The sequence below is a fragment of the Saimiri boliviensis genome, chromosome 6, assembly GCF_048565385.1.
Source record: "Saimiri boliviensis isolate mSaiBol1 chromosome 6, mSaiBol1.pri, whole genome shotgun sequence".
Classification (NCBI taxonomy): Eukaryota; Metazoa; Chordata; class Mammalia; order Primates; family Cebidae; genus Saimiri; species Saimiri boliviensis.
This window is the reverse complement of record NC_133454.1, coordinates 119,572,105-119,594,912: the sequence shown is the minus strand read 5'-3', so window position 1 is coordinate 119,594,912 and position 22,808 is coordinate 119,572,105. Positions and strand designations below refer to the sequence as shown.

Genomic DNA, 22,808 nt, shown 5'->3' with positions numbered 1-22,808 from the left:
GTGGGTTATCTTTAATGAGAAAAGGAATTTTGCACAGAAATTTAAGGTTATTAATAGTGCATTGTAATTATAAAAAAATGAATGAAATCGGAGAGAGATCCTAGAAATATCGACTATAGAATTTTTGAAACAGGAAGAGCAAAACACAGTAGTTAAGGCGGGGTGATACACATTGAAAAAAAAAGGGATAGTTAACCTTTCCAAAAGTATCAAAGAGATAAAGGGAAATAGGATTGAAAAAAAATGATTAGGTTTAGAAGATTGAGGGTAACTGATAGCTTTTGATAACACAATTTCCTTTGACTACAGAGTGTGAAATTATGTATTATAAGGGTTGAGAAATTAGAATCAGTAAATGCAGGCATAGAGAAGGGAGCTATAGTTTCACTCAATGCACTACAGTCTGTCATATTTTCTGTTATGACATCTGCATCTCTGTTCTTCCCTAATTTCTACTTTCCTATCTCTAGATATCTCTTAGTCCCTCCCACTCCATCCATCACATTCTGTCTTCATTGCCTCATTCTATCTCATTAATAATTGAACAAACTCAGTCCATATATCCTCAACATAGATATGAAGAGGGAGAGTAAATGAGAGTATTGGAAACAGCAAGACAGGGAAATGGAAGCAATTTTTGCTCCTTGCTGACTCTTTTGGTTCATGAACCTTTAAAGAGCCTTCATAGACTTCCCTGTGGTTGATTTTCTGGACTCCTGTAGTGCAAAAAGGGGGAGACAAAAAATACAGCATCATAGCAAAGTAGGTCCATTAAATATTAAGTTATAAAATAAAATTGTAATTCTAAATTAAAGCACTAACTTTGATGACAAGGAGTTTACATGTGAATTATTTCTTCACATGCATAAAGTGCTGATACAGTGTTATTATTTGGTTTGCTGTCATTTTATTTTAAGTAAGGACAAATTCCTTGAGTGCTCTGCATGCCCTTCATTTTTTGGTAAGATAATTAGATAGCAACCACAGTTGAGAACATAGGTTGGAGGAGATGACATTGTTTTTTCCTAATTTAATTCCATTACTGGGGGCAGTGTGGCACTTGGGGATAGATTCTGCGTGTTATTCAGAGTCTTCAGATTGCTGTTGATCTTTTGGTTCACATGAAGTAGAAGTTAAATTCACATCTTCTTTATATGAATTTGAGGAAGCTGAAGTATTTGGTTGCACATCTTGTTCCGAATCTAGATGGGACAAATAGGCTAAACACGTGTCTTGTACTGAGCTTTGGCCCGAAGAAGAATGGAAATCTGGCTTCACGTCTTCTGACTTCAGGTCCCCTGAGGTTTGCCCTATACATTTTATGTCCCCTGGTTTGATGTCACTAGTATACATATCCCCTTTTTGTGTGACTCTGGATTGAAGGTCGTGTTGGTCTTTATCTTGACCGTCTTCACATTCTAGGTTAAGTCGGGCTGTGGTGTGCTGGGTTTGGACTTCTTGGTATAGAGCTTTCTGCTTTAGGGCTTCTTTCTCTAATAGATCTTGTGTTTGCCAGTGCTGCATGGCAAATTGCCACTCTCGTGCTTTGTAATCTTTGTCTCTCCAGCCTTGAGTTCTCCAGTCATTGGATTGACAGTCTTGGGTTGTCCAGTCCGTAGATTGCTTTTGTGAGTATTGCCAGAATTGGTATTGCTGTATTTGGGATTCTGAATCTTGGCATAACTGCTTTGGCATTTTCTCCACTTGAGCTTGCTGTCCTTCGGGTTGAACACTTTGGGACCATTCTTTTGGGGATTTCTTCTCTTGGGCCTGCTGGTCTTCAGCTTGCTTCTTTGAGTGTTGCTCCTTCTTAGTCTGCTGGTCTTTAACTTGCTCATCTTTAGATTGTCCTTCTGGGTATCGTTCCCCTTTGGCTTGCTGATCTTCAGCTTGCTGATCCGGGAGTTGCTCTGTGGTTTGATTAAACTGAGTTTGCTTATCTACGTAGTGCCTCTTTGGGAATAGCCAGTCTTTGATTTGCTGGTCTAAGGATTTCCGCCTTGGAGATTTCCAGCCTTTGCTTTGCTGATCTAAGGAATGCCTCTTTGGGGATTTCTGGCCTTTGGTTTGCACGTCTAAGGAATATCTCCTTACGTATTGCAAGCTTTTAGTTTGCTGGTTTAAGGAATGCCGTCTTGAGGATTTTCTACTATGGAGTTCCTCCTCAGCTTTCCATTCTTTGGTTTCTTCCATAACTTCTGATCTAATATTTTGATATGACATTTGTAAATTTTGCTGATTTTGAGGGTGAATGTTTTCTAGTTGACGATCTGGGGGTTGTTGAAGTTGGTGTTGTATTTTAGGGACCTCTACAATATGGGATGTTGAGGCTTCAGGTAATATGACTTGTTTTGATACAGCTTGGGATAGCACGTCTTGGGAAGTTATGTCTTGGGGTGACACATTGTGGGATGGCGTGTCTTGAGATAGTATAGATAGGGATTGCATGTCTTGTGATGCCATGTCATGAAGCAGCATATCTTGGGATAGTATGCCTTGAGGGGACAGGTCATCAGCTGTCAGATTATAAGACTGTTTGACATCAGATGATGTAGACTGGGTTTCCATTTGGGAGGGTTGTACCATAGCAGATTGTAGATCTTCATCTGTCATTTGTTTAAATGTAGAGTCTGGCTGAATGGGCATAATATTTTCTGAGGGCTTTTTCTCTAATATGGGAGGCACAGATTTCAGTTCAATTTCTTCCTCTGAAAATTTGGGAGATGAAAAGATACTTTGCTTTTGTTCATCTGTCACAGATCTCCTATCTTTATTATCTGGTTGGGAGACTAAAGGACTTCTAGAGAGTCTTAACTTGAAAAAAGCATAGCCTCCAAAGAAAACAGACTGTGCATATGTTGTTGAATCATCACTGGAAAACTCTTCTTGAAGCACAAATTGTAATTGAGCATTTTCTTCTGGGGCAGGTTGTTCACCATTTTGAGTAACATCCGAAGGCAAGAAAAACAGAACCTATAAAACAAAGGGTGAGGATAATTAATGTGACAGAATCATTGTTGATGACTTTTTTGTTTTCCAAGTTACTTTTAAACTCTGATTTAAGACAGTATATAGGGCATAACACCTAAATGAGAAGGCAGAAAACAATTACCAGACCTGCCTTTACCGTCAACTCATTGGTATTATTTTAGAAGTCATCACATGGTAGTTTTTCAAATGTTGAACAGAGGGATTTGATTAACATTGCCTCGAAAATTCCTCCCATACTTAACATTACAAAGCTTCTGAGACATTTTATATCATCTAGTCAATATTAATATATTCATGCTTAATCTATAATGGTTTATTGATCACCTAGATGAACTACATCCTGGGGATCAAAGACAATTAGATGTAGGTTTTTCCCTTAAGGTCCCTTAAAGTGTATATGATGTACATATAATTCCATTGCAATTATATATACATCAGCATATATAACAGATAATAGTAATACAATTTAGCAAATACCATTACATAAATAAATACTTAGTGGTTTTTGGGAACATATAAGATGACCTAATTCTAAGTCTGGAAATACTTCCCAAAAGAGATGATATTTATTATGTATCTTAACAGCTGAATAGGAATTGCTCAGGCATAGAAGGTAAGATGAAATAAGACAGGGGTCAGAATCCAGGTAGAAGAAACAGTGAAAATAGTGGGTACAAGCTGGGCGCGGTGGCTCAAGCCTGTAATCCCAGCACTTTGGGAGGCTGAGGTGGGTGGATCACGAGGTCAACAGATGGAGACCATCCTGGTCAACATGGTGAAACCCCGTCTCTACTAAAAATATAAAAAATTAGCTGCGCATGGTGGCGCATGCCTGTAATCCCAGCTATTCAGGAGGCTGAGGCAGGAGAATTGCCTGAACCCAGGTGGCGGAGGTTGTGGTGAGCCGAGATCGTGCCATTGCACTCCAGCCTGGGTAACGAGAGCAAAACTCCGTCTAAAAAAAAAAAAAATAGTGGGTACAAAAACACAAGATTGTAATATAGTGCAGTGTGATGGCAGTTGGTAAGCAGTTAAATATTACTGATATTAGATGGTACCATATTAGATGGTATGCTAGGCTAGGAAATTTGGACTTTCATTTACAAACAAGAGAAATCTATTGGAGCTTTTTAAACAGCTAAGTGACAGCATCTGATACAATCTTCAATGCTTCCTATTAGTTGTCATGTTGGTATTATAATTTTTAGAAAGCTGTTATTACAGCACAACCTGCTGCTTTTTATTCTGACTCCATGAATTACATCTTTCTGAGGTAATTCATGGAGTCAGAAGAGTCTATTTGATGAGGTGGATCAGAACTCAGTGATTAAGTGAATTAATTATGCTTGTCTAGTTGGTTGGTAACAAGTCTAGGTTTACATATTCTCTTACATAAGACATTGTCATTTCCCACTCTCCTAATTAGTTTTTCACACCTATATTTCATCCCTATTGAAGGACTATTTGTGTGAATATAAATGGTACTTTGGGAGAGATTTTTACATTTCTACTAATCCTCAAACTTTTGTTTCAAACGAATTTTATTTTATTCCTTTATTTAAAAAGAGGTTTGAAAGAATGAATTACAGTTTCTCTGTTTATTCAAGCTCTTAAGTGCTATGATTTTAAATTTCTTCATCATTAATGAAAACTCAGTGATTACTAAAAGCTAGACAAGTTTCCAAAGTCATCAAGGAATTGTTATGACATCCCTATGAAGTTATTATCCTTCTTTTACAATTGAGGAAACTGAGGTTCAGAGATTTTAAATAACCAGACCAGTATCACAGAGCTGTTTACCTGCGAAGGATTTAAACACTGCAGTTGAATCCAAGATCCTGTGCTTTCCTATCTGATCTATGCTTCCTGTATTGATAACTTCGCTTTCTCCTTAACTTGAAGGTGGCTATGACTAACGACCATATGAAGTCATACTTTTAAGCACAGAAACTGGCACAGAGAACTTTCCCTGTAAATGTAGAATTCATTTTCTCTTTCCTTTTCTCGAGATCAAGGTACATATTTTATTATTTTTGAATCCTCTGTTGTACTTTGCACATTACTATGCTATTAGCAGATTAAAGATCTGTATTCACTGAATTCAATTGAACAGTTATTTAGTGTGAGTAGCTTATTTTAATATTGTTTCTAAAGGGCCTCAAACAGGGTTTGTACTCCCCTCTAGTTGTATAATACACAGATAATACAAGATAAAAGCATGAGATGAAAATGACAAAAGTCAGTACCCATTTATGATAAAAAAAATTCATCCAGTAATGGAGGAAATGAGGGACAAAAATACTATCATGCATATGGAAAAAATAGCAAAAAATGCAGAAGTAAATTCCTCCTTATCAATATTTATGTTAAGTATAAAGGGATTAATTTATCCAATCAAAATGCAGACATTATCTGAATGAATTAAGAAAAAGTGAACATGATCCAACAACGTCCTATGTAGAAGAGGCTTACTTTAGGTTCAAAGGCACAAATAGGTTGAATGTAAAATGATGGGAAAAAGTTATTTTATGCAAATGCAACCAAAAGAGACCTGAGAGTCAATACTAATATCAGGTAAAAAAGACTTCAAAAAATTATGAGGGACAAAGAAGGACTTTACTAATATAAGTTTCAATAGAGCAGGAATATATAAAAATTATAAACATTTACACACTTAAAAACAGACCCTCGAAATACATGAAGCTAACTTGACAGGATTGAAGGGAGAAATAGGCAGTTTTACAATAATAACTAGAGACTTCAATAACGCCTTTTTTAAACAATAGTTAGAACCACCAGACAGATGATAAGCAAGAAAACAGATGATCTGAACAACAGTATAAACCAAGTAGACTTAATGGACATAAATAGAGCACTCCAACTAACAACATAAGAATACACATTATTCTTGAGTGTACCTGGGACATTCTCTAGGATAGACTATTCAAGCCACACACACAAAAAATGTCTCAATAGATTTAAAAGGTTGGCATTATGCAAAGCATTTTCTCTGATCACAACAGGGTAAAGTTAGAAATCAATAACAAGTAAAATAGAAAAAAATCATAAATATATGGACATTAAATAGTACACTTTTAAACAACTAGTAGGTCAAAAAAAGCAATCACAAAAAATTAGAAAATGCTTTGATATGAAGACAAGTAAAAACAAAATATTCTCCTAAGCAAAGCTTAGGAGAATCAGTGAAAGCAGTGCTAAGAGGGAAATTTGTAGCTGTAAATGTCTATGTTAAGAAGTAAGATCTCTAATCAGTAAGCTAAATTTATACCATGGTTACCTAGAAAAGGAAGAGCAAACTAAATCCAAAGCCAGGGAAAGAAAGGAGATAATAAAGATTAGGGCAGAAATAACTAAAATAGACAATAGAAAAAGAACAGAGAAAATCAATGAACCCAAATGTTGATTATTTGAAAAGATCAACAAAGTTGATAAACCTTTACTTATATTGAAAAGCAAAAAGATAATAAAACAACTAGAATAAGAAATAAAAGTGAGGACATCATTACTGACACAGAGAAAAAGTATTATAAAAATACTATGAAAAATTATATAACAAAAAATCAGATTGTATAAGAAATGGCCAAATTCATTGCAACATACCAATTACATAAAATGACTCAAGAAGAAATAGGAAATCTTGACAGATGCATAACAAGTAAGGAGATTAAACCAGTAATCTAAAACTTCTCAACAAAGGAAACTTCTGGATCAGATGGCTTCACAGTGAATTCTACCAAAGATTTAATGGAAAAAAAAAAAAAAAGGATTCTCAAACTCTTCTGAAAACTTGAAGAGAAGGGGAAATTGCCTAACTTATTCTATGAGGCCAGCATTACCTTGATACCAAAAACAGATAAATATATCACAAGAAAAGAAAATTACAGGTTAACATCCTTTAAAAGTGTGCATGCAAAAACTACTGACAAAATATTAGCTAGTTGAATCTACTAGCATATCAGAAGGATTATGCATATGATGAAGTAAAATTTACAACCAAAATACAAGGATAGTACAATAAGGAAATCAATAAATATAATATATAATATATTAATAATATTAATATAATATAATATAAATTATATAATATATAAAAATTATATATATGATTATTATATATAATTATATGATTATATATAATATATATAAATAATCATATTATATATAATTATATAATATTAATATAATGTTGGAAAACCACCACACAATCATCTACTTGGAGTAGAAAAGGCATTTAACAAAATGGCTTTTATGAGAGTACCTCTCAGAAAACTAGGAAGAGATGGAAAATTCCTCAACATTAAAAGTTTATTTATAAAACACCCATAGCTAATATCATACTCAGTGGTGAAAGACTAAAAGCTTTCTGCCTAAGGTCAGGAACTGCATAAGAATGCTTTCTTTCACTGCTGCTATTCAGGATTATATTAAAAGTTCTAGCTAGAGCTATTACAAAATAAAAAGAAATAAAATTTATCCAAATTAGAAAATAAGAGGTAAAGCCATCTCTATTTTAAGATGACATGATCTTCCTATATAGAAAATCCTCCCAAATTCACAAGAAAGCTACTAGACCTAATAAATTCAACAAGTTTCAAGATATAAGAGCAACCCACAAAATAATTGTTCTTATATAACAGTAATAAACATTATAAAAAGAAAATTTAAAAAGCAATTCCATTTATAATGCCATCTAAAATAATTACATACTTTGGAATAAATCTAACCAGAGGGATGAAAAACCTCTATGTTAAAAAATACAAAAAATTGCTGAAAATAATTAAATACCTAAATAAAAGGACATCCTGTGGTCATGCATAAGAAGATTTAAAATTGTTAAGTTATCAATACTTCTCAAAGCAATCTACAGATTCAATATAATTCCTATTAAAATTACAACAATATTTTTCCAGAAATAGAAAAACAGATCCTCAAGTTCATATGGAATTTTAAGAGCCCCTGAATAGCCAAAACAATAAGGAAAAAGAATAATAAAGTTTTAGTGATTATACTTTCCAACTTTGAAACTTACCACAAAGCTACAGTAATTAAAACAATATGGTACTTGGCATAAGGGAAGATGTATAGATCAATGGAATCATCCAGAAATAAATGCTCATATATATAGTAAATCAATTTTTTAACATAGACACCAGGAGTATCCAATGGGGAAAAGGAGTCTTTTCAACATATAGTGCTGGAAAAACTGGGCATCCATACCCAAAAGAATAAAGTTGGACCCTTACCTACACCATATACAAACATTAACTCAAAATCAGTCAAATACTAAGCTTAAGAGCTAAAACTATACATTTCATGGAAAAAATTGAAAGAAATCTTAATGATATTGGATTTGGCAGTAATTTCATGGCTGTGATAACAAAAGCACAGGAAACAACAAAATAATAGATTAATTATACTTCATAAAAATCAAAAACTTTTGTGCATCAAAAGGTAAAGAAAGTGCAAAGACAACCTACAGAACAGGAGAAAATATTTGCAAATCATATATCTACTAAGGGACTAAGATCCAGAATATATAAAGAACTCTGCAATTCAACAGCAAAAAACAAACACACAATTAAGAAACAGGGAAACTGTAATAGACATTTCTCCAAAGAAGATGTATAAATGGATGTTCAGCATCACTAATCATTAGGTAAATGCAAATCAAAAGCATGAGATACCCTTCAACACCCATTAAGATGGCCACTATATAAAGCCAGGTGTGGTGGCTCATACCTGTAATCCCAGCGTTTTGGAAGGCCATGGAGGAAGGATGGTAAAGGCAGAAATTCAATATCAGTCCTGACAACATAGCAAGACTTTGTTTCTACATAAATAAAAATGAAAAAATTAGCTGAGTGTGGTGGCACATGCCTTTAGTCCCAGCTACTTAGGAGACTAAGACAGGAGGATCACTTGAGCCCAGGAGTTTACGGCTGCAGTGAGCTATGATCTTGTGCCACTGTACTCTAGCCTAGGTGACTGAGTCTTTGTATAGAAAAGGAAGGAAAGCAAAGGGAAGGGAAGGGAGGGGAAGGGAAGGGGAGGGGAGGGGAGAGGAGGGGAAGGGGAGGGGAGGGGAAGGGGAGGGAAGGGAGGGGAGTGGAGGGCAAGGGGAGGGGAGGGGAAGGGAAAAGGGAAGGGGAAAAAGGGAAGGGGAAAAAGGGAAGGGAGGAAAGGAGGAAGGGAAGGGAGGAAAGGAGGAAGGAAGGAAGGAAGGGAGGGAAGGAAAAGAAAAGAGAAAAGAAAAGACGGGCATGAGAAAAAAAGTATCCAGCAATCTCATTACTGGTTATATATTCAAAGGAAGTGAAAACAGCTGGAGAGACATCTGTTCTCCCATATTTATTGCAGTATTAGTCACAAGAGCCAAGATAAGGAATCAACCTAAATGCCTATCTACAGATAAAGGAATAAAATATATATTTTATATATATATATATATATATATATATATATATATATATACACACACACACACACACATATAATATATAAACTATGCACGTATTGTATATAATATATATACACACATATGCAAACAATAGAATACTATTCAGCCATAAAACAGAATGTAATTCTGTCATTTGTGGCAACATGGATTAACCTGGAGGACATCATATTAAGTGAAATAAGACAAATACTGCATGATCTCACTTAGATTTGGAATCTAAGAAAGTGGATCTAACAGAAGTAAAGACTAGAATAGTGGCTGGGGAAAGTAGGGAGGATTGGAGGACCAGAAAATATTGGAAAATGGGTATAAAATTATATAGAGAAAGAGTAAGTTCTGACTTATTATAGACAGTAAGAATAAGTTCTATACACAGTAGCATGACTATAGCAATAACAATGTAGTGTGTATATCAAGATGACTACAAGAGAAAATCTTGTCACTACAAAGAAATGATAAATGTTTACAAAGTGATGAATGTGGTAATTTCCATGATTTGTCATTAGACAATGTATACATGCATTGAAACATCACACTGTACCCCATAAATATGTACTGTTAGCATGTGTCAACTATAAATTAGAAAGTAAAAAACAAAGGGAAAATAATTACTTCCCCTTTTTCCCTGTTGGTTGGTATTGATGGAGATGAGGAGAAATTGGAACCCTTGTACACAGCTGATTGAGATGTAAGATGGTACAACCAATGTGAAAAACCATTTGGCATTTTCTTAAAAGGTTAAACATAGAACTTCCATATGGCCCAGCAATTTTGCTCTTATGTACATATCCAAAAGAACTGAAAGCAGGGACTGGAGCAAATATTTTTACACCAAAGTTTATAACAGCATTATTCACAATAGGCAAAAGGCAGAAATATCTGTGTCTATCAACAAATTAATGGCTAAACAAAATGGGGTATATAAAATGGAATTTTATTTAGCCATAAAAGGAATGAAATTTTGATATATGCTACAACATAGATTAATCCTGAAAATATTATGCTTACTCAAATAAGTCAGTGAGAGAAGGACAAATTTTGTAAGAGTCCACTTATATGAGGTTTCTAGGAGAGGCAAATTCATAATATAGAAAGCAGGATAGAGGATACCAAGGGCTACAGGGATGGGAATCAGGGGAGTGATTATTTTGTGGTACAGAGTTTGTGTTGGGGATGATGAAAAAGTTTTGGGCATAGATAGTGGTGAGGGTTACACAACATTATGAATGTATTCAATGACTTGAGTTACACAACATTATGAATGTATTCAATGACTTAAATTGTATACTTACAAATGGCTAAAATGGTAAACATTATGTTATATATATTTTATCACAATAAAAAAAGAATTACTCTAAAGGTATGGAAATTAAGACAATGTAGGATAAGTGGAACGATAGACATATTGGCCAGAGGGACAAAATAAGGTATCCTAAGAGACCTACAAATAAGTAACAAGTAAATTAATTTTCAACAAAAGTACCAAGGTGATGGAGGAAAGCATTGCATTTTCAACAAATGATGTTAGAGCATCTGGATATCTTCCTGAGGGGGGATGTGCATTAACTTCTAACCTTACCCTACAACTGTACATGAAAGTTAAAATAGATCATACATCTAAATGCAAAAGCTAAAATTAAAAAACTTCTGCAGGAAAAGACAAGAAGAAAATCTTCATGACTTGGGGATAGGGAAAGCTTTGTTAAATAGAACAGAGAAACCATAACCTTAAAAAATGATAAATGGAACTTCATCAATTTTTTTTGAAAGAAACTATTAAGAAAATGAAAAGGCAAGTCACAGAGTGAAGCAAATATTAGTAAGGGACTTGTATTAAGAATTAATTAGGTTGCTATAAGGTGAATAAGAGGAAGATAATCCAATAAAATTCAGCTAAATATTTGAACAGACATCTCAAAAGAAGATACACAAATGGATAATAAACATATAGCAAGAGTGTCATCATTAGTCATTAAGGAAATGTAAATTAAAACTATAATGAGATGCCAATACATAATGATGATATGGAGTGATTGTACCTCTCACACATTGTTGATGAGAATGAAAAGCAATACAGCCACTTTGACGAACTCTGGTATTTTCTTGTAAATATGTGGTTACCATACAATCTAGCAGTCAAATCCTAGATGAAACACTCCAGGAGAAATGAAAATGTGTCCACATAAACATGTGAATTCAAATATTCTTAGTAACTTATTGATAATAGTTCAGAACTTTAAACAATCTAAATACTCATCAAAAGGTACATGGACCAGGTATGGTGACACACCCCTGTAATCCAAGAACTTTGGAAGGTCGAGGTAGGTGGATCACTTGAGCCAAGGAGTTTGAGACCAGCCTGGTCAAGATGGAAAAACCCTGTTTCTACAAAAAACACACAAAAGATTAGCTGGGCATGGTGGCATATGCTTGCAGTCCCAGCTATTAGGGAGGCTGAGGTGGAAGGGTTGCTTGAGTACAGGAGATAGAGGCTGCAGTGAGCCAAGACAGTGTCACTGCACTCCAGGCTGGGTGATACAGTGAGACCTTGACTCCAAAAAAAAAAGTAAATGAATAAACAAATTGTGGTGTGTCCATACATAAAAGGAGTGGATTCTTGATAGAGGCAACAGCATAGATGACTCTCAAAAACATGTTTCTGCGTGAAAGAAGCCGTAGAACCCATATACAGAGAGTACTTACTTATGATTCCATGAATATGAAACTTTGGAAAGTCAAAACCAATCTTGGTGATGAGAACATTGACTGAAAATGGGTTCCAGTGAAACTTTTGGGTTGATAGGAATGCACTATACCTTGACTGTGATGTAGTTAAACATAGGTACGTTTCGTTGTTTATAAATCATACTTCTACAAAGTTGATGTAAAAAAGAGAGAAATGAAAACTCCATGAATCACAAGGCTTGTACTGGTATTTTGGGACTTGGCAAGCAGGCTCTGGAGACATACTACAGGGGTCAGAATCCTGATGTTATATGATACTGGAGAGGTTATTTAGCCTCTTTGTGCCTTACTTCCTTTGTATGTAAAATAAAGTTGTTATAATAGTTTTGTTAAGATTAAGCTGATGCTCAGTGATTATAACAGTGACTGACATAGTCAGAATTCAGTAAATACAAACTGTAACAATTATTATAAATGTATGTAGTATCAGTATTAATGGTTTGTTTTTCCCCTACTTCTTTTCTAGTGGTAGAACTGTGTCACACATCTTATGATCCAAGAACACACACCCCATGTCACAGTAATTTGGGCTCCTATTAAGCCTGATATTACATATTTTTGGCAGGGATATAAGGAGCTATGTCTGAACAGAGATGACTGAGTATATAGCAGATAGGACAAGAAAGGAAAGCATAGTTGTTTCGAATGGTGGGGTGAGCGTCAGTCTTAAGATTGTCCCTTTCTGACCTTCCTGAAGTTAGATGTTCTAGTTCAGCATCTGAGCATGCTGCTCTTCCTGCTAATAAACCAAACATCATTGTGTGCAGTATCCCAACAGGAATCTGTTCTCTTAATAACATGGAACACACCTCATCTGACTGCATCCAGCACTTGCTTCTAAAGGATGCAATAGTCACAGAGATGCTGAGCTCTGCTATGCTGATGATCAGTAAGATTGACAAAATTCCCTGCAAATAATGAGAAGAAATAAATTACATTTGAAATGAAAGCTGTTATTTTAAATATATAAGCTGAGAGCACTTTAGACTCTATCGCCAAGTATGGGAAAACCATATTTTAGATGGTTCTGTAGCCATCAGACATTGCCCAATTTTCATCTTATATCTTTCTCATAAGGCAGAGATAACAAACTCCAAAGTCCCTGGGAGCTGTGCAACCATCTTGAGAGAAAACTGAGAGTAAAAGTATTCGTAGGAGGCATCCATTACTCAGTTCCAGCCAATTGTTGTCATGTGGGAACATGGGTACCATGATGCCTATTTTGTTTGTTGTTCCCTAGATAAACTGGATATACATACTTTTTGAGTTGAAATTTTCCAGTTATGTGTTCACCTGTGTGAGCCAAATAGAACATATATGCAGGCTGAATGTAGCCCACAGATTGCCATTTTGCTCATTTTGCTTTAAGGTAATGTTTGGATTGAGAAGCAACGTGGTACCTTATGATGACTCAAGCTTAAAATATGAAGATGGAAAGATCTAGGTTAAAGTGATTTCAGGGTCACACTTAACCTTGAACAAATAACTGTGTGTTTGTGAATCTTGGTTTCCCTGCAATACACCCAGAATCTTATATATTCGATATTTGTTGGTAAAACTAAAATGTATGCAGACCCTACTCTATGCAATTTACTGACTTTTTCCATTGAGCAAGGTATACCTGGTCTTGGATTTTGTGGAACTTACATCACTGTAAGGGAGACAGACAATAACAAGCAATTAGATAATTACCTGCTTAACTAAATTGTGATAAATGCTGTGAAGAAGGACTGGGAGCTCTGTGCTACTATAATGGGGAATCTATGCAGATATGAGAGTAGAGCCGTTGTCAGGGAGAACTTTCTTCAAGAAGTGGTACTTCAGTTGAGATTTAAGTATGAGGCTGAGTTAATTGTATAACTGGCCTGGGGACCATTCAAAGCAGTAAGACGCTGATCCTATGATCATCTTGGGGCAGTGGCTGCTTGACACATTAAGGGATTCTAGGAAGTGGCTGGAATGTGGAGTAAGCAGGATAAAGTCCTGGAATAATGTTGGAAAGCTGGGTAGGATAGGTGTTACAGAGTTTGGTAAGGCCCTTAAGATTTGCGACTTAATCATCACGTTTTACAGAAAGCCATTAAGTAATTGATCTGATTTACATTTTTAAGTGATTACTCTGGTCACAGTAGAGACAATAGATTGGTCTTCAGGACAAGGGTCAGCCCAAGAGATGTCTAAAGCCCACTGTTCTGGCTCCTTTAGCTTATGATGTTTGGGTTACAAGAACTTGTTAAGCTGTGTTAGTGAGAACTAGGAAGAAAGAGTTCATGGTTCTGTAGTCACATAACTAATCTTGCAAGACCTATCCATGGAGGACAGGAAATAGCAAAATCTCATATATCTGGAGATTTAACCCTTTCAGTATATACTATTTCTTCCTGATATATAACAACATAATGAACAACATTATGCTCCTGTCCATTTGGAAATGAGCAAGAATTATAAGGTTGTATCATGTTCTTGGCCAAGTTAGGAGAGGGTTTATTGCTGATGTTGTTTTCTGGTTTTCTTTAGTAACTGAGTCCAATTTTAGAATTTATCTCAGAAAACATGAGAGGATCCCTAGGATCATTTCACCAAGTGATTGTGAGGATTAAATAAAATCTTGTGTTCAGGAACTAATTTCTCATTTCTTTTACCAAGGAAGACCATTTTCCGTGATTCTAGTTTATTTCCCTTCTAACAGGTTCAAATATTCTTAAAATTATAGAAGCCAAGCATTCAAGATATAGCTGGTAGGAGTGAAATAAAACCCTAGGACTTGATTAGGAAACTAGAGGGAAAGGCCTATTGAAGTCACTGACATGGTTAAAAATAATGTCATTGATTACTTGCTAGAGAAATACTTTAAATCATACCAACAATTGCATTTCCCAGTCAAATGATCTCTCATCTGCTTTAATGAATAAAATGGCTTCAATTATGTGAAATAACATATGTCTTAAACTTCTTAAAATCCTTACTTTATTCAATGGCTTCTAAATACCTTCTCCTACTGTATTTTGATCTTAGTGCTATTGAAAAAAATGTTTAGATCATTTTGTTCATTAATGCTGAAAAGGTAAAATTTAATTCAATCCATGTCAATAATAATTGTATTAGCTAAACCTATTGACTATTTAACTGTGCAGGGTACTGTTTTAATTTAAGCAAGCTTCACAACAACCCATGGGGTAAGCGTTCTTATTGTGTTCATTTTCCACATGAGGAAAACTGAGGCTTAGAGAGAATACAATATTAGGCCAAGGTGACAAGTTTATGTGACAGGATTCAAGCCCAGAAAATATGACTCCTTAATGATTGCAACAATAATTCCACAATACCCTTCCCTATCATCAGTTCAAATGCTGACACAATTTCAGTTAATAAAATAAAAATCAATGAATCATTGTATCACCAGCACAGTTCAGATAAGATTTTACAGATTCATTGTGCAAAATAAGATCACTTACAATGAAAAGAGTTCTACCTAAAACACATATTTCTTCAAGGGAAGGTGTCTGGCAGTATTTGTCTTGATGTCTGTAGCTGAGCATGGTGAAAGTAATCCCAGTTATCGCAACCAAGGAACTGATAATATTCATGGCCATGACAACTTGACCCTGAAAGGTAGTTAACAAATAATAAAATAAATAAAATCCAAACCAAAGCCAAAATACCTTGTAAGAAATTCTTAGTGCTTTTATGTTTCCAGATACTGCTCAGGGAAGAGTTGTTCCATCAGATCAGTATGATTGTAAGGCTTAATACACTAAATTCTGACTCATTAAAGTCAGAAGACACACCAAGTTTTAGAATGGGCCAATGATACTCTATGGCTAATGCTGTTTGGGCTGGAGTTTAAAGATACTCTAAATGAGTTCTTTCTTGAACTCAGTGTTTCAATAAAATAATTTCAGACTGACCCACCCAATTGCATTTATTCATTTCTATTTTTTGTGGGGGTATGGGTGGGTGGGGTATGTATATCAAAGTTCCTTTAATGGAAGGGAGTCATTTGATTTGTTCCTTCATACCCACTCCCAGGACTGATACTGCTCTCTCTCTCTTTTTTTTTTTTTTTTTAAAGAAAGAAAAAAAAGCTTCACATTTCCATTCATCAGATATTTGTGGTATCTTTATTGATTGTGTTATGACTACGGTGGTGGAAAATGCAATGATGCATTTACAGAGCCAGTCCTTTCTGGAACAGTCTGTGGCTTTGTGTGGCAAACCTTGGAAGTGTACTTGTGACTTAATGTTTACCCCAATCCCAGGTTTTTATTGCAAGCAGGCACGTTGGCAGCAAATCCACAGGAACATATTGGTAGGCCATCTCTCTCTTGGTCTTTAGTTCCCTTGTTTTCTCAAGGCTCTATTTTGGCTCCTATAGGACATTTAATAGACTAAGATCTCTAGAGAATCAATCCTTCATGTGTATTGGGCTTTACAAAGAACGTACCCAGCCTAGTCTCTTCTGATTCTCATAAATTATGTGATATAGGAAAGACACTTCTTGTTATCCCATTTTACAGATAAATGGAATTCAGGAAGTGTCTGTGAGCAGTCACTTCCACATTTTGTGGAAGAGCTGTGATGAAAAGCCAGGTCTTCTGACGCCTGGTTCAGCATCCTGCCCCCATCATTTCTCCATCTGCAGAGCTCTCAGTGAGTCAGGAGTAGGTTTTCCTTACCAGTAATCTATTTATCAGCTCTGGAAGGAAGTCAATACAGAGAGAACAGCATTTGGGGCTTTATCTGCATTGTCTGCATAATTTCCTTAAGCAGGGATGGGAGCATTTATCCCCCACTCTCCCTCAGAATGTCTCTATTGCTTGTAACTATCCCTAAAGGAAATTAGCAGAAGGCCATAAGAACAGAGTTAAACTGGCTTTCAGAGAAGGCCCACATTCCCAGGACCTTAAACAAGATCAGAGTGGTTAGAAAGAAGTATGAACATTTAAGCATCATTATGCCTTTAATAAGTAATATCTTATTAAATCCTCAAAGTAACCCTTAGAAGTAGGTACTTTTCCCTTCAGGTTAACACAGAAATGAGTGGTAGCCTTGGTTCAATCCTAGAACAATCCAGTATCAATGCCCAGATTTTCTTCTTCTAGACCTTGGGCAGGTTCTAAAGAAAAGCTTCGGTTGGTATTGGAGACAGGTCTAGGATCGGGAAGAAGAATTACTGAGATCTTAGGATCGGTTTTGGTTAGAGCAAGGTTTCTCAACAATGGTACTGTAGACTTTTTTTGTCGGATAATTTTTGTGTGTGACAGAGACTGTCCTGTGCATTTTAGATGCTTAGAAATGTCCCTGGCCTCTACTCACTAGTTGCCAATAGCACCAGTTGTGATGACCAAAAATGGGATCTTCAGACATGGTCCAATATTTTCTGGATCCTGGGGCTTAGGGGCAGGGAATTCCTCCTAATAATGAGCATTGAATTAGAGGGGGGATGCCAAATGGTTTCCAATAAACAACTCTTTTAGTTTACTTGACCAGGGAAATGGGAACCAGTGTAAGAATGTCAGGCAAATAATGGCACTGGCAAACAGAAATGATCTGAACTGCAACCTGGATACATACAGATTTTCCTGAGAGGTAACTTTATTACTAAAGGCTTTATACATAAAGACGATATAAAGCAAATAGAATATTTCAAATTACATAAAGTCACAAAATGACTCACCTGAGTTTTTGATTTCTCTTCCACTGCTGTGAGGTACCCTGTAACCATAAACTGTTAAGAAGACAAGAGACGAAAGTTAACAGGTTATGTGCTTGACCACCTTGCAATAAAGTTTCCCTTGGATTCACAAACGATCTGTTTGCAAATCTCCAAGACCATCCAGTTTTTCCACCTGAGCATCAGGGAGTAGCGAGGGTCAGCATAGATAGGGTAGGTTGGAAGAAACATTGTGCTGGGTTTGCTCAGCACTGAACAAGCGCTCTCTGCCAGGGTCAACTGGGACAAGCAGGCCCTTCTAAGATCCGGAGGAGATGGCTCAGATGTTGGGTCCAGCTGGGGCTCCAAAAACAGATTTCCTAAGCTCTGGGCCTCGAAGAGAAGAGGAGGAATTGTGCCTGTTCTGAGCAGGTGAAGGGAGACTTTCTCAGGGAAGACCCCTCTAAAGGCTGATAATGGGGGCTGATATCTAGTATGGTTACAACAGTCACTCATTTCCCGTAAGTGTAGAGCCTAGTGCCACCTCAGGAAAAGGAGAACTCTGTCACTCCATGTGGAGCCCTTTCCTTTTTTAATGTTCTGAGATGGGCACCTCCTCTGTGGGAATTGGCGTTGGACCTTGGGAACATCTGGGTCTTATGGTCCAAGGATCTGCAGCTGACTTGCGGAGATCAGAAAGATACCTTTGATACCTCCCTCCGCTTGACTCCCCACACTGGACTGCCAAGTCCTATCAACTCTACCTCCAAGTCACTCAGGCTCTCCGTCTCTAGCTCCATTGCCACCAAGCTAGTTCAGGGAAACTCTTTCCTCTTTGGCATGATTGCAGCCTCCTCTCATTGGGTTCCTCTAGGATTGCTGTTATCATTGAATTTTCTCACTCAAAAAACACAATCATACTTCAACAAGTCTTCAAATGTCACTATCCTCTTTATAAATTTTCGGTGGATTTCCCACGCTTTCACACTGAAGTTCCATGTTCTTCACATGACTATAGGAGTTGGCATGACCTGGTTACAGTCTACCTTTATAGCCTCATTTTATGCCATTGTGATAGACTCATTGGTCTTCTTTTGGTTACTCTTTCCCACACCAAGCCCTTGACTCATGCTTTATCTTTGCCAGGGAATGCTCTCCTTCCTCTTTGCCCAGTGAGCCACTATGTGCAAAGCACTTCCCTGACCTCCGAGGTCAGGTGAGTCCTCTATGAAACCCTCACATGGCACCTGGAATTCTTCTCTTAGAGTACTTATTACAAGTGTAGGGACAAGTATTTGGGGTTACTTTTGACTATTTCATGTCTGGTCTCCCAGTTAAATGACAAACTGTCTAAATCTAAAAACAATTTACCACTTTGATCGAAGAGGGACTGTTTTCCAGTATTCTCGGTCTCAGCACCTAGGATGCTATTGAAGACATGGTATGTGCTGAGTAAATATCTTTAAAGTGAAAAGTAGAGTTTTCAAAAACAGCAGGCCAGAACTTCATTTTAATTCTCACATGCAGATTACACAGTCACACTGGGAAAATTCTGTTGTCATATGAGAAAGTGAGGGGTTGGTCTGTTTGATTTTCTGCAGCATGGCATATATAGTTTGAAAATCATATTGACTATTACATTATTTATATTGGGAAAATGAAAGCTCTGCTGGTTGTTTCTGAAATGCACATTATAGAAAAGGCATGAAGTATTTCTGATTATCAAAAGAAACTGGATTTTTTTTTTCGTTTTTACAAATTGCAATTTGTTAAGGCTCCAGAGTGAGAATTGGCACTTGGTTCTGGTCAGGGGCAGGGGTGTCAGTGGAACCCAAAGGAGCTGGGTCCAAATATGTTGGAGGGACCTCCTCCATCCCCCTAAGAAACTGGATTTTTAATGGTCAGTGATAGTGGTCGAATTTATTCATTATTTTATCTATTTATTCATTGATTGATTGATTGATTGATTCATTCATTCATTCATGCATTCAATCACGCCTCAAGCGTGATTCTAGGTTTTCAGAATATAACAACTAAAACAGAGTGTGATATTGCTGTCTTCTCAGGAGTGTATGTTAGGAGAAGCTCTAATGAGGCTGCCCTTGAATATTACGGCAAAAAATTAGGAATCCAGGCTATGGGGACTAGATAGAAAGAGCACTGACTAAGAATAATATTTATGGATGCATCATTACCTGGATGAATGGCACTCATAAAATTGTCTCTGGGGCTAAGAAGGAGGATGAGTGGTAATAATCTTAAAATTCTCCTTAAGCTTTCAGCATCTGTGATTGCATAACACTAGCTAGATGTGTTTAAGTTATTCTCAACTTTTGAGCTCAGTTTGTTTCCTTATTTGCAAAGGAGAAAGTACGATATTTGCCCATGTAGTCTCCCACATTGGTAGTGAGAAGCAAATGTCTTACTATACACACAAGGGTTTTGGAAACTTTTAAGCACCCAAGAGTAGTTATTACAGTAATGATGGTAGTGCAATGACCGAATGGAGTTGCTTCTTTTGCCCTGAAGTGAACTGCCATTTTTGGTCTCCTGGAGGGTCATATTTATGGAATTCGTTACCCTAGGACATGAACCAGTCAAATCTGTCATTACAGCAATTTCTCAAATCAGTCCAGTTCAAATCTGTCATTACAGCAATTTCTCAAAAGCTTCTAAATGACAGTACTCACAATAAGTGCTCCCCAAAATGGATATCCTGAGAGGAGAACAAGGGGAAGTCTTTGAGAGAAATGGATGTAATTAAGTACAAATATTGTTCCAAGGCCCACAATGATTAGAGCAAGGAGGATCTGGGTAGCCTGTGAGGAGAGAAATGAGTACATGAGGTTACAAGTCTCTAACCCTCTTTGGGCCACCCCAGGTCCCTGAGGGTTTGCCTCCATGACACACTTTTCAATCTATCCAAATGCCTTCCTTCCACATTTGTCGATCATTCTCGGATTAAGAGACTCAGTTCAATGTGTTTCCTTCCCCACTTTGCTTGCCTGGATCCTTCAGGTTCAAATCCTTCACTCTTATTCTTTATTATTTTCTATCTTCCCTGATGTTACCAAGTCATCTTGTATCAGACATATTTGAGTACATGTGTGACCATCCCCGGACTATAAGCTTCTTGAGCACAGGGACTACAAAGTATTCACCTTTATGTTTTTTCCCTTCTGTCTCCAGTATTCCATTATTATCCTAACAACCCTTACCCCCGCATTTTCCAGCACTCAGTATAGGCTTTTGGAATTGGGGCTCATCCCAGTTGTCTAAAAGTTTAAAATGTTTGCTGACTTATTGTGGAGAACCTGAGATGAGCTTGCATTTCACCTCCCCTTCATCCAAGGACCAAGCTAGGGATGAGAATGATCTGGTGGGCCTATCAGCTTGTAGGAGTCTACAGGGAAAAAACAGCAGCAGCGGCTCTTCTCAGGACAAAATTTCTCTGTCAGTCTAGGTTTTGTCCCCAGGCCACAACTCTGGGCCATGACACCCCAAGTAATGATTTTCGCTGTTGTACAAAGGATGGGGGTTGTGCATATAGCTCTCCCCTGGGTGCATTTATGATGAAAAACATTTTGTATGTCTTATCATTTGGTTCACGATGAAGCTTTCAATATGTTTTTTTAAGCACTCCCAATTCCTTTAAGAGCACAAAGTGGAAGTCAAACCTCTCCATTTATGGATTTTTACCTTCATGGGAGGTGCCACCATACTCTGAGTTCACTTCCTCAGTGAGATATTTCAAAAAGTTATACTAGTTTATTGCTTCCCCTCTGCTGGGATTCAAAGATCAGTACTAATTCCTCATGAAAGATGAAGGGGGAAAAGTAGAATTAACTCCCTCCCTGAAAATCACTGGACAGAGGTATCTCTGCAGACATACATGAATAAATAAACTTCTTTTCTCCCCTTTGGGAGGACCATTGATTGGAGAGGACTTACCCCCAACACTCTTGGCTCTCCTTTCAGAAAGTCCAGCAGAGAGCTATGAGGTCTGTAGGGAAATGCAGTCAATACGGTTTCGTTTGGTTGTATAGTGATGACATGAGTTGCCTTTGGGTCCTGGGATGTTGACTCCATGATTCAATGGCAGAGCTCTAGTAAAAGAAAGAGTGAGCGAACATTGCAGCCCAAATCATGGTCTCTACCTCACCACCAGAGTGACATGGAGCCCTTAGAAATGAGCCCTTAGTGATCACTCTACTTAGTAGTAGAACCACAGAATCATAGTTGAGTCACAAAGTTTTAGAATTCTAGAGCATGTCCAGCCCTCCATCTTCCTGGTGAAAAGTATCATATCCAGAAGACCTGCTCTCTTGTGAAATTGGTTGCAAACATATGGTAAACACAAAATAGATGGTATATACAAAACAAGTCCTTACACATATGTTCATAGTTATAAAGAAACTAAAAGTTATGGGATATCCCTATGTGATGGGAACTGTAGAAGGTGTTTTGTTTGTTCTGACATGCACTAACATTTATTCCTTTAATAGTTCTACAATGCTGAAAGTGAGGAACAACAAGTTTATGTCACCCAAAGACATACAGGACAGGGGAAGCGGCAAACTCAACTTCACCTGTCTGCAAAATCTGTGTTTTTTAAACTCAATCATGCTCTGCCCTCCTTCGAAAGGAGTTTCTCACCTTTACTTGATGAATTTTCCAACTTACTGTTAAACCATATTCCTTTGTAGTACAAAAATCAGCGGTTAACTTTGAATCTCTATTTTTTCCATCTTTATTGAGGTATATTTGACAAATAAAAATTATATATATTTAGGGGATACTACATGTTTTGATATACATATACACTCCAAAATGATTACCACAATCCAGCTCATTAACATATCCATCACCTCACATGGTTATCTTTTTTCTGTTTTTGTAGTAAGAACATTTAAAAATTCTTTGCATTTTCAAATTTAAAAA

General features: G+C 36.8%; 1 protein-coding gene across 1 annotated transcript; it reads right to left on the bottom strand.

Annotated features, from left to right (window-relative positions):
- Positions 1-1,493: 1,493 nt before the first annotated feature.
- MS4A14 (membrane spanning 4-domains A14) lies at positions 1,494-21,956 on the bottom strand. The gene is given in 7 exon segments (XM_003920464.4): positions 1,494-1,631; positions 1,633-2,973; positions 13,024-13,122; positions 15,670-15,819; positions 17,892-17,942; positions 20,558-20,686; positions 21,819-21,956. Coding segments are annotated over 7 exon segments (2,046 nt in total).
- Positions 21,957-22,808: the final 852 nt, after the last annotated feature.